Raw genomic sequence first — 13416 nt, 5'->3', positions numbered from 1 at the left:
GTTGAATGCTGAGCTGTAGTCAATGAATAAATGTGCTTCATCTTGGCCAGGTCGCAGTTGTAAATGAGAACTTGTTCTCAACTGGCTTACCTGGTTAAATAAAGGTGAAATAAAAAAAATAGCATTCTCACGTAGGTGTTCCTCTTGTCCAGGTGGGAAAGGGCAGTGTGGAGTGCAATAGAGATTGCAGAATCTGTGGATCTGTTGGGGCGGAATGTAAATTGGAGTGGGTCTAGGGTTTCTGGGTTAATGGTGTTGATGTGAGTCATGACCAGCCTTTCAAAGCACTTCATGGCTACAGACGTCAGTGCTATGGGTTGGTAGTCATTTAGGCAGGTTATCTTAGTGTCCTTGGGCACGGGGACTATGGTGGTCTGCTTGAAACATGTTGGTATTACAGACTCAGTCAGGGACATGTTGAAATGTCAGTGAAGACACTTGCCAGTTGGTCAGCAATCCGTCTGGCCCTGCGGCCTTGTGAATGTTGACCTGCTTAAAAGTCTTACTCACATCGGCTACGGAGAGCGTGATCACATAGTCATCCGGAACAGCTGGTGCTCTCATGCATGCTTCAGTGTTGCTTGCCTCGAAGCGAGCATAGAAGTGGTTTAGCTCGTCTGGTAAGCTTGTGTCACTGGACTAGCATCTAGCTAGCTAATGTTTACTATAAGGTTGCTACCTGTATCCTAGTAACGTTACAAGTAAGGCTACACCGCCTGCAATGTTTTTCATCAGCTAACGTGTCCATATCCTCTTTCTCTACTAGCTAGCAAGCTTATCAAATTGTGAATGTCTTCTAAAAACATGTCAACACATTGCTGGGATTGAAACATAGGAGCCAGCCAGCCACCTCTAACTTTCCCAGTTAGCTAACTTCAGCTGAAGTTACACTGAACAAAAATATAAATGCAAAATGTTAAAGTTTTGGTCCCATGTTTCATGAGCTGAAATAAAAGAAAATCCCAGAAATGTTCTATACACACAAAAAGCTTATTTCTCTCAAATTTCATGCACACATTTGTTTACATCCCTGTTAGTGAACATTTCTCCTTTGCCAAGATAATCCATCCACCTCACAGGTGTGGCATATCAATAAGATGATTAAAACAGCATGATCATTACAAGTGCACCTTGTGCTGGGGACAATAAAAGGCCTCTTTAAAGTGTGCAGTAGTCACACAACACAATGCCTCAATTTGAGGGAGCGTGCAATTGGCATGCTGACTTCAGGAATGTCCACCAGAGCCGTTGCCAGACAATTTAATGTTCATTTCTCAACGAGTAACCACGCCAGCCCAGGACCTCTACATCCGGCTTCTTCACCTGCGGGATCGTCTGAGATCAGCCACCAGGACAGCTGATGAAACTGTGGGTTTGCACAATAGACAAACAGCACAAACTGTCAGAAACCATCTCAGGGAAGCTCATATGCGTGCTCATCGTCCTCAACAGGGTCTTGACCTGACTGCACTTCGGCGTCGTAAACGACTTCAGTTGGCAAATTCTCACCTTCGATGGCCACTGGCACGCTGGAGAAGTATGCTCTTCACGGATGAATCCCGGTTTCAACTGTACCGGGCAGATGGGTGTGGATGAGCGGTTTACTGATGTCAACGTTGTGAACAGAGTGCACCATGGTGGCAGTGGGGTTATGGTATGGGCAGGCATAAGCTACGGACAATGAACACAATTACATTTTAGCGATGGCAATTTGAATGCACAGAGATACCGTGACAAGATCCTGAGGACCATTGTCATGCCATTCATCCACCTTAATCACTTCATGTTTCAGTATGATAATGCACAGACCCATGTCGCAAAGATCTGTACACAATTCCTGGAAATTGAAAATGTCCCAGTTATTCCATGGCCTGCATACTCACCAGACATGTCACCCATTGAGCATGTTTGGGATGCTCTGGATCGACGTGTACGACAGTGTTTCAGTTCCCGCCAATATCCAGCAACTTCGCACAGCCATTGAAGAGGAGTGGGACAACCTTCCACAGTCAGCCTGATCAACTCTATGCGAAGGAGATGTCACACTGCATGAGGCAAATGGTGGTCACACCAAATACTGAGTGGTTTTCTGATCCACGCCACTACTGTTGCATATCTGTATTCCCAGTTATGTGCAATCCGTAGATTAGGGCCTAATTTATTTATTTAAATTGACTGATTACCTTATATGAACTGTAACTCCGTAAAATCTGTGAAATTGTGGCATGCTGCGTTTATATTTTTTTCACTGTACATTACGTGTTAGGCTGACACAGTGCCTTGAGAAAGTACTCACACCCCTTTTCTTTTTACACATTTTGTTGTGTTACAGCCTGAATTCAAAATTCAAAAGGCAATCGCACATCTGAGCTATCTTTATTGCTGGTGCATGGTAACAATTGAATAAGATGAGAAAAAAATAGAAAAAATACATAATATATACGTAAAGCTTAATAAAGAGCAGTGTGCAGGTTTCTTCTTTTTACAGCCTGAATTTAAAAATGGATTAAATGGGAGATTTTGTGTCACTGGCCTACACACACAATACCCCATATTGTCAAAGTGGAATTATGTTTTTTGAAATGTTTACAAATTAATTTAAAATGAAAAGCTGAAATGTCTTCAGTCAATAAATATTCAACCCCTTTGTCATGGCAAGCCTAGATAAGTTCAGGAGTAAAACGTTGCTTAACAAGTCACATAAATTGCATGGACTGTGTGCAATAATAGTGTTTAACATGATTTTTGAATGACTACCTCGTCTCTGTACCCCACACATACAATTATCTGTAAGGTCCCTCAGTCGAGCAGTGAATTTTAAACACACTCAGGGCTGTAATCGCTGCCAAAGGTGCTTCAACAAAGTATTGCGTAAAAGGGTCTGAATACTTAAGTAAATGTGATATTTCCATACAAAAAAAAAATATATATATATATACACACACACAGTGGGGGAAAAAAGTATTTAGTCAGCCACCAATTGTGCAAGTTCTCCCACTTAAAAAGAAGAGAGAGGCCTGTAATTTTCATCATAGGTACACGTCAACTATGACAGACAAAATGAGGGAAAAAAATCCAGAAAATCACATTGTAGGATTTTTAATGAATTTATTTGCAAATTATGGTGGAAAATAAGTATTTGGTCAATAACAAAAGTTTCTCAATACTTTGTTATATACCCTTTGTTGGCAATGACACAGGTCAAACGTTTTCTGTAAGTCTTCACAAGGTTATCACACACTGTTGCTGGTATTTTGCCTCATTCCTCCATGCAGATCTCCTCTAGAGCAGTGATGTTTTGGGGCTGTCGCTGGGCAACACGGACTTTCAACTCCCTCCAAAGATTTTCTATGGGGTTGAGATCTGGAGACTGGCTAGGCCACTCCAGGACCTTGAAATGCTTCTTACGAAGCCACTCCTTCGTTGCCCGGGCGGGGTGTTTGGGATCATTGTCATGCTGAAAGACCCAGCCACGTTTCATCTTCAATGCCCTTGCTGATGGAAGGAGGTTTTCACTCAAAATCTCACGATACATGGCCCCATTCATTCTTTCCTTTACACGGATCAGTCGTCCTGGTCCCTTTGCAGAAAAACAGCCCCAAAGCATGATGTTTCCACCCCCATGCTTCACAGTAGGTATGGTGTTCTTTGGATGCAACTCAGCATTCTTTGTCCTCCAAACACGACGAGTTGAGTTTTTACCAAAAAGTTATATTTTGGTATCATCTGACCATATGACATTCTCCCAATCCTCTTCTGGATCATCCAAATGCACTCTAGCAAACTTCAGACGGGCCTGGACATGTACTGGCTTAAGCAGGGGGACACGTCTTTCACTGCAGGATTTGAGTCCCTGGCGGCGTAGTGTGTTACTGATGGTAGGCTTTGTTACTTTGGTCCCAGCTCTCTGCAGGTCATTCACTAGGTCCCCCCATGTGGTTCTGGGATTTTGCTCACCGTTCTTGTGATCATTTTGACCCCACGGGGTGAGATCTTGCATGGAGCCCCAGATCGAGGGAGATTATCAGTGATCTTGTATGTCTTCCATTTCCTAATAATTGCTCCCACAGTTGATTTCTTCAAACCAAGCTGCTTACCTATTGCAGATTCAGTCTTCCCAGCCTGGTGCAGGTCTACAATTTTGTTTCTGGTGTCCTTTGACAGCTCTTTGGTCTTGGCCATAGTGGAGTTTGGAGTGTGACTGTTTGAGGTTGTGGACAGGTGTCTTTTATACTGATAACAAGTTCAAACAGGTGCCATTAATACAGGTAACGAGTGGAGGACAGAGGAGCCTCTTAAAGAAGAAGTTACAGGTCTGTGAGAGCCAGAAATCTTGCTTGTTTGTAGGTGACCAAATACTTATTTTCCACCATAATTTGCAAATAAATTCATAAAAAAATCCTACAGTGATTTTCTGGATTTTTTTTTCTCAATTTGTCTGTCATAGTTGACGTGTACCTATGATGAAAATTACAGGCCTCTCATCTTTTTAAGTGGGAAAACTTGCACAATTGGTGGCTGACTAAATACTTTTCCCCCCCACTGTGTGTGTGTGTGTATATATATATATATATACACACACACACACACACACACACACACATTTGCAAAAATTTCTAAAAACCTGTTTTTGCTTTGTCATTATGGGGTATTGTGTGTAGATTGATGAGGGAAAAAACTATTTAATCCATTTTAGAATAAGGCTGTAATGTAACAAAATGTGGAAAAAGTCAAGGGGTCTGAATACTTTCCGAATGTATTCTATTATACTGTATTATAGTCAATGCCACTCAGACATTGCTCGTCCTAATATTTATATATATTTCTTAATTCCATTCTTTACTTTTAGATTTGTGTGTATTGTTGTGAATTGTTAGATACTACTGCACTGTTGGAGCTAGGAACACAAGCATTTTGCTACACTCGCAATAACATCTGCTAAATATGTGTATGTGACCAATAACATTTGATTTGTGATGCAGCGAGTCCAGGGACTATGTCAACAGCCAGAGTAACAACTCTCAACATCACACAGATCTGCAAGTCGTGAAATCATGTGAGGGAATGGTCCAGCCAGCCTATGATCGGGAGAGTGCCAGCAGGCAATCTGCTCCTTTCTCCTGCCAATTTGGTGTCAGGTTGCATGCCGACCAAAGACCAGTGCTCGACATGATGGGAGTGGCCACCATTCACCGCAGCACATTCTTCTGTCACCAGCAAAACCACCTTGAGTCAGCAGTCCTCAAGACATGGGATGTCGAGCAGTGGCACCATCGAAACTCTTAAGGAAATGGGTGGAGATATGGTCTTGGCAGCAGATGGAAGGAGTGAGTCCCGGCCCCTCCTCTCTCTGAACACAGTGAGTAGTCTTGTGATAAGTGATACTACTTTTGTCTGGATAAGCCTACGTGTCACATTTCTTTTGGCTATGTTGTCCGTGTGTCTATTTTGCGTTCATACAGCCAAATACCCTCCTGCTAGCTTAAAGATACTAGTATTTTTTCAACGGACCATGTATCTATTAAACTGACTTGGGTGTTCTGTCTGTCTGAACTGACTGGAATGCGTCTCCACCATCAACAGACAGGATTGTTTTATCATATTGGTAATATGCTATATCATGATATGATTCAAAGCCTAAATGTTTTTCAATACGTGAGTACTTGAATAACATAATTTATATTTCTGTCTTTCTCCCTCCCTCGCTCTTCCTCTAGGAAGTTGAATACCACCTCAGTCCAACATCAGCCTTCTTATGTCACACTGTCATCAACACACCTGCATCCAGCCCTAAGCAGATTCCTGTCTGCTAGGGTAGTAAGCAGATTCCTGTCTGCTAGGGTAGAACTGTAATTTGTCATTAGGGTTTTGTTACACAGAGTTGTTCCTTAGTACCCGCTGCCCTTGTTACCTTCCTATCACTGAGCTGAGATCATTTTATAGGTGTAAGCAGCACTTTGAGCCTGTAACAAGCCTAACTCCACACCCGCGGTCTATGTTCATTGGACATCGGGCTCCTTTGACACTCCTCACACCAAGTGCTGCACATCTCTGCTGCTGCTGCCAAGATTTCGGAGTGGAACTCAATCATCTATAAAGAAATTTATAAAAAATATATACAATGATATATTGTATTTCTAAATTGTTTTATTGTTATTGTATATTAACTATCATTATTATGGGGACAGTGACCACAAAGTGGAACGTGACAGATTTTATTTTTTTAAGACCCATTGACATATATTTTTTATAACTGTTAATATAAAGGTAAAAACGTGTTTGAATTGTTTTTATGGTAACGTGAAGCCTGTGTAGGGCATGTTCTCCTCATTTGGGAACCTATTTCTTATCCCATTGACTGCAAACGCTGGAATTGGCACATTGTTGTACCGCCCCAGATAGCCCCAATTCCAGCTGATGACCTGCCTGTAGTAAACGTGTCTGAACTTTCTAAAAAGAAAGGGAAAAAGTGTATTTATTTTGATAAAAGTAGTGGTGTAACATTATTGGATTTCATTATTGCATTCGATTAGTGAGGATTCTATTTATAGATGAACTAACTCGTGTTGAGTATGGACTCTGTAAGCATCCTGGTCGTAGTCCTGCCAGTAGGTATTGTAGGCCGTGCGCAGCACATTGACATCCAGGCAGACTGTGGGGAAGCCAGAATGTGGAATTATACAACCCACTCCTTCCTCTGTCATCGTGGACGTTGTCTGCCGGTATTCCTGACAGCACGCAGACTCCATGGGAATACACCTGCTGCACGAGCACCTACAAGTTATTTGTACGTGGTTCAGCCGTAGTTACGAAGGAAGTGACATTATAGGGTGTATTCTCAGTAGCAAACTAGCTAGCCATATTACCAATCAACCTTCCCCACACGTGGAGCCGCATCCTGCACTACAAGTTCAAAAGAAGGACGCTCTCTGTGCCTTGCTTCGTGCTCAAATCAAAACGGGAAAGTGATCCCTGCCTCAGTTGCCTGCTCTGCCACCACCTCGTCTTCAGATTCCCCAAGAAGTTCAGGCCCAGGGGAAACAGAGTTCCTTCTATGCTCGGAGTCTCTGCTTTTGTCTGACATTTTATATCTGGCGGAAGTTTCCTCTGCAGTGATACGCTAGCTGGCAAGGCTAGTTAGCTGGCTAAAATAGCTAGGCTTCTCACATCGGAAGTGCCCCTCTCCCTGGCTCTCATTTTGTTTGGTAGCTAACTCAGCCTACAGTCCTTACAATGACGGGCCCCAGCTGTCAATATGTAAGTCTCCGCTCTCTCTTTGCTTTTGCTGGAGGGTTTTGTTTTAGTTGTGTTACTGCCTGTGCTTGCTGTTCTTCACTGTTGTAGCGTTAGCTGGCTAGGCTATCTAGCTGGCTAAAATAGCTAACGTTAACTGGCTGGCTAGTTTGCTGGCTAAGATAATGTTAACTGCATATAACATTCTTTGATAACTGGTTCAATTGTGGTTGTGTTTTTCAAAAACATTGGTTTACTTTAATGTTGCTGTAAGCTAGGTGTTGATAGCAACTGGCTGACTCATGAAGCAGGCTGGTAGGGCTAACATTAACAGGCTAGTAGGGCTCACATTAGCAGGCTAGTAGGGCTAACGTTAGCAGGCTAGTTGGGCTAACGTTAGCAGGCTAGTTGGGCTAACGTTAGCAGGCTAGTTGGGCTAACGTTAGCAGGCTAGTTGGGCTAACGTTAGCAGGCTAGTTGGGCTAACGTTAGCAGGCTAGTTGGGCTAACGTTAGCAGGCTAGTTGGGCTAACGTTAGCAGGCTAGTTGGCTAACAACCTTGAAGGCTGATTTGTAACAATACATTCATTAAGTATTTGCTTGTAAGTTGGCTGAACATTCTATTGAAACCAGTAGTCATGAGTGCAAACTATTTGGTTTAATTTGAAGTTCTACATTTGAAGTTATTTAGGTCAGAGTTTACATTATAGGGAATAGGCTGGCTTGCCAGGTCCTCTATATTACATCACATCCCGGAAAAACATTTTCCGACATGACTCATAGCTTGGGCTGTGGCGGTCACAAAATTTTGTCAGCCGGTTATTGTCATACAAAAGAATGCCGGTCTCACGGTAATTGACCATTAATGAACATAAACACGTTTAGCATCTCCAGGCCTCCACACATACAAGCCACTGATCCGTGTTTTTTGAACATCTACATAAAAAAAAGTGCTTGATTGGAGCCAATTTCCTCCTACAGCAGGACAATGACCCAAAACACAGCTCCAAACTATGCAATAACTTTTTAGGGAAGAAGTAGTCAGCTGGTATTCTGTCTATAATGGAGTGGCCAGCACAGTCACCGGATCTCAACCCTATTGAGCTGTTGTGGGAGCAGCATGACCGTATCGTACGTAAGAAGTGCCCATCAAGCCAATCCAACTTGTGGGAGGTGCTTCAGGAAGCATGGGGTGAAATCTCTTCAGATTACCTCAACAAATTGACAACTAGAATGCCAAAGGTCTGCAAGGCTGTAATTGCTGCAAATGGAGGATTATTTGACTAAAGCAAAGTTTGAAGGACAGAATGACTACAACACAAATACATTTCATGTATGTTTTCATGGAAAACAAGGCCATTTCTAAGTGACCCCAAACCTTTGAACGGTAGTGTATGTGTTATGGCTTTACACCCCCTGCTTTATTGTGGATAAAGAGTTACTTGTCTAACAGAATGCAGAGGGTGTTCTTTAATGGAAGCCTCTCCAACATAATCCAGGTAGAATCTGGAATTCCCCAGGGCAGCTGTTTAGGCCCCTTACCCTTTTCAATCTTTACTAATGACATGCCACTGGCTTTGAGTAAAGCCAGAGTGTCTATGTATGCGGATGACTCAACACTATACACGTCAGCTACTACAGCAACTGAAATGACTGCAACACTTAACAAAGAGCTTCAGTTCGTTTCTGAATGGGTGGCAAGGAACAAGTTAGTCCTAAATATTTTCAAAACTAAAAGCATTGTATTTGGGACAAATCATTCACAAAACCATAAACCTCAACTAAATCTCGTAATGAATAATGTAGAAATTGAGCAAGTTGAGGTGACTAAACTGGAGAATCCTGTTACGCAGAAAGAAAGAGACTAGCCGACATTGTTATAAACTGCTCTGCTTTATTATCTACAACTCTCCTCAAGTTTGTGAGCTAGCTATCATTACAAATGTTTAGCCCAGGCAGGTACGGTGGCTCCCGTAGGACATCTAAGGTGAGTCAAATGGAACACACAACAATAATTCCCAGGCGCTACATAGCAAATATAAACAAATACAACTGTTTATTATGGATTTTCATGACAATTAAGTTGGCATATGCTACATAGTGTGTGAATTGACACTCGCTACTCTTGCACGCAAATTTCACACCGTTGACGGATGTCTCTCCGTGTGATTTCGGCTTTTACCTTCTCACTGTCCTGTTCTAAAATGCTCCATCCAATTTAATTACTATAGCAGCGGCAGATAGCTTCAATAAACAATCCAACTGATCCAACAAAGTCCACCTTGCTGTTCTACTGAGACATCTGTCCAGGGTCTAAGACAAACAGACAGAGAGCGCAGTTGTGATTTAATGGCAACTATATAAAAAAATGTTATTTGTGGACTAAGTGAAAAACACTGGAAGTCCAGACTTGCACACCTTTGTTTTCTGTCTGCTGGTAACGGGTTTTGTGTGGGTGTCACTTGTCAGTCAGGGAGTCCCAGTGAGACAGCCATAAGCACATGCCTCCCCCTCTGACCACCCCAGGCCAACCCACCTCATCCATAGCAACACTCATTACATCCTAATGATTAGAAGTCAATAGGCAAGTTACTTACAATTGAACTGTGACCCAGAGGTCAAAGGAGCATTGTTAAATAGCTTATAAACCCACCTCACCTCTGACCTCCGTTAAGTTGATAACATGAAAGGTGGCCTCCGCCTCACACACTGTAGATGATTTGGCAGGTCAGGGAGGATAACTCACAAACCAATAAAATAAAATCACACTCCATCTATTCTTCTGTATGAATCACAAGCTAATATGTGGTGAGAATAGAGAATACAGAAGGCACCACCAGCTGGGGGTTGGTGGTGGAGGTAGTGAGGGCAGATGTCCATATATTCACTCTTTTGTTTGAACCCAACAATCAATCAATCAATCAATCAATCCTATGTGCACTGTAAAGGCCCTTCAGATGAAAGGGAGATAGATAAAGTGCAGTCTGTGGATAGATAGATACTCACATGTGGACATGGGGTGGTTGGAAGCGGCTCTCGTTGATGTTGTAGTGGGTGAAGGCCTGTGTGGGGTTGGAGCTGTACTCGTCCACAGTGATGGTCACCTTGCCCTGAGAGGGGGGGTTTCTGTGAGCCATGGCTCCACTGCTAGGGACATGGGCAGTTAGTTTACCAGGATCCAGGACCATTCTAGGAAGCAGGCATCATTCAGAACGGCCCCGCTCAGCTCACCAACTCAGACCCACTGGACCTCTGGACAACTGGCCAAAATCTGTACTACTGCAAACAGAGAGGAGTGCATCTCAATATACAATAATTGTGCCGCAGACATCATTTAAATAATATGCTGCTATAAATGACAGCATTAACTGAGCCTTAATCAAATAAATTAAAATGACAGCATTAACACAGCAAGAAAACATTCAGAATTCATCCAGAGTTACAATAATTATTCAACCACTAATATCAGAAGAGGCCATACACATCTTGCTAATTTCTGCTGATAGATTTGACCTACAGCAACCTAACAATGCTGAAGTAGAAAACTGAGTAAATTGATACAATGTAACCAAGTGGCCTATTGGCCAGATGACATAAGTGAACTTTGACCAAACCACTTAAAAAGGTCAAGACATTAAAAGAAAAACATCAAACTACCCAGACGAATTTAACATGACCAAGCTAACAGAGATGCCGACAGACTACATTTTCCACCATTCAACTGTAACAAGCTGATCATCTTACAAACTAAATTGTAAGAGGATCTTTTAGTCTACGTAAAATCTGTTCCCTCTTTTGTTTCACACTGCAACATTAAGAAGAGGGAATTTTAAAACCTATGCACCATTTCTACCAATCAGCCTAAAAAGAGACATATGGAGAAGTGACCAAATTGGACCTCTGACACCCGAGATTACAAGATTGTGTTGTTCCTAATTGATTGTATCCTGCATTACAAATAATAAAATACAAGTTATTGCATCTAAAATGGTACGAATAGCAACATTTATAGCCTCTGCAGAAACCTCTGTATCCGTACGCCTCGTAAATGACAAGCCACCTCTAACCCACCGCTTTGTGCCTGCCTCGTTATTTTTTCCCAACGATTTTCCTGCCAAACGGGAGGCGAGTTCCTTCCTTCCGCCGATAACTGCTCCGGGTTAACCCTCTATGTTTTCAAAAACACGGTCCCATAGATAACGCAGACAATTTCGCGGTCTTGAGAGGTGGAGGTCGTGGCTAGCAGGGCAGAACCTTCGACCCTGGGAGACCCTCGGCTGGCTCTTGAGGAAATGCGACAGACAGGCAACGAGCGAGATAGGAGCCTCGATGTGAAAAGTGAAGGGGTGGGGGGGAGGGAGCCCGAGAGAGCAGTGCAGTGCGAGAGGACTGCCACCGGGGTCAGAGAGCACAGTACAGAAGCGCAGGGAGGGGACTGCACTGGGACTACTGTTTGTAGAATTTTAAATGCGATTTAAAGCAAGCTTCTTTTTTTATTTTTTTTTACTATTTATATTTTTGGACAGCCAACAACTGTTTTATAAATAGTCTGTTTTGATGCACAACACTTTAATTGATAAAAATTATTTTACATAACACGTAAAGAAAGACAAATGCACCGAATAAAATACACATTTGTACTGTTAAATGTAAGGTCCTATCAGTGTAAATTAAAACAATGATGTACTACCCGGACTATTTGCATTGACCCCCCGTTTTTTTATGCTGCTGCTACTCACTGTTTATTATCTATGCATAGTAACTTTACCCCTACCTACAGTGCATTTGGAAAGTATTCAGACCCCTTCACTTTTTCCACATTTTGTTACATTACAGCCTTATTCTAAAATTGATTAAATTACTATTTTTTCTCATCAATCTATACACAATTCCTCAAAAATGTCTGCTGCATTGAAGGTCCCTAAGAACACAGTGGCCTCCATCATTCTTAAATGGAAGAAGTTTGGAACCATCAAGACTCTTCCTAGAGCTGGCCGCCCAGCCAAACTGAGCAATCGGGGGAGAAGGGCCTTGGTCAGGGAGGTGACCAAGAACCCTATGGTCACTCTGACAGAGTTCCTCTGTGGAGATGGGAGAACCTTCCAGAAGGACAACCATCTCTGCAGCACTCCACCAATCAGGCCTTTATGGTAGAGTGGCCAGACAAAAGCCACTCTTCAGTAAAAGGCACATGACAGCCCGCTTGCAGTTTGCCAAAAGGCACCTAAAGGACTCTCAGATCATGAGAAACAAGATTCTCTGGTCTGATGACTTTAAGATTGAACTCTTTGGCCTGAATGCTAAGCGTCAGGTCTGGAGGAAACCTGGCACCATCCCTACGGTGAAGCATGGTGGTGGCAATATCATGCTGTGGGGATGTTTTTCAGCGGCTGGGACTGGGAGACTAGTCAAGATTGAGGGAAAGATGAACTATGCAAAGTACAGAGAGATCCTTGATGAAAACCTGCTCCAGAACGCTCAGGACCTCAGACTGGGACGAAGGTTCACCTTCCAACAGGACAACGACCCTAAGCACACAGCCAAGACAACGCAGGAGTGGCTTCGGGACAAGTCTCTGAATGTCCTTGAGTGGCCCAGCCAGAGCCCGGACTTGAACCCCATCGAACATCTCTGGAGAGACCTGAAAATAGCTGTGCAGCGACGCTCCCCATCCAACCTGACAGAGCTTGAGAGGATCTGCAGAGAAGAATGGGAGGAACTCCCCAAATACAGGTGTGCCAAGCTGGTAGCGTCATACCCAAGAAGACTTGAGGCTGTAATCGCTGCCAAAGGTGCTTCAACAAAGTAATAATAATAAATAATAATATGCCATTTAGCAGACGTTTTATCCAAAGCGACTTACAGTCATGCGTGCATAAATTTTTTGTGTATGGGTGGTCCCGGGGATCGAACCCACTACCTTGGCGTTACAAGCGCCGTGCTCTACCAGCTGAGCTACAGAGGACCACCCATCATCACAACTTGTTGAGTCAGCACCTTTTTGCAGTACACGTCCTTGAGCGCGGTTTAACAAAGAGGCAGTGTGTATGTGTCTGTGAGAAATACAAGTCTGTCTCACCCTACTCCCTAACATTCCTCGTACTGAGTAGAGGGTCTGAATACTTATTCTAAAATGGATTAAATCGTATATTTTCATCATCAATCTACACACAATACCCCATA

At 42.9% G+C, this 13416-nt stretch overlaps 1 protein-coding gene across 1 annotated transcript in view; it reads right to left on the bottom strand.

Annotated features, from left to right (window-relative positions):
- Positions 1 to 11568, bottom strand: part of LOC121576906 (metallophosphoesterase MPPED2) — a 32695-nt gene extending 21127 nt beyond the window's left edge. The window contains exons 1-2 of the mRNA XM_041890467.2: positions 11305 to 11568; positions 10240 to 10512 (exon numbers count right to left, since the gene is read on the bottom strand). Coding sequence (XP_041746401.1) covers positions 10240 to 10421 — 182 coding nt within the window. The 5' untranslated portion in view covers positions 10422 to 10512; positions 11305 to 11568. The remainder of the gene's footprint in view (positions 1 to 10239; positions 10513 to 11304) is intronic.
- Between the last annotated feature and the right edge of the window lie 1848 nt (positions 11569 to 13416).

The sequence above is a fragment of the Coregonus clupeaformis genome, chromosome 11, assembly GCF_020615455.1.
Source record: "Coregonus clupeaformis isolate EN_2021a chromosome 11, ASM2061545v1, whole genome shotgun sequence".
Taxonomy (NCBI): domain Eukaryota; kingdom Metazoa; phylum Chordata; class Actinopteri; order Salmoniformes; family Salmonidae; genus Coregonus; species Coregonus clupeaformis.
The sequence above is the reverse complement of the archived record's forward strand: the minus strand, read 5'-3'. Positions and strand labels throughout refer to the sequence as shown.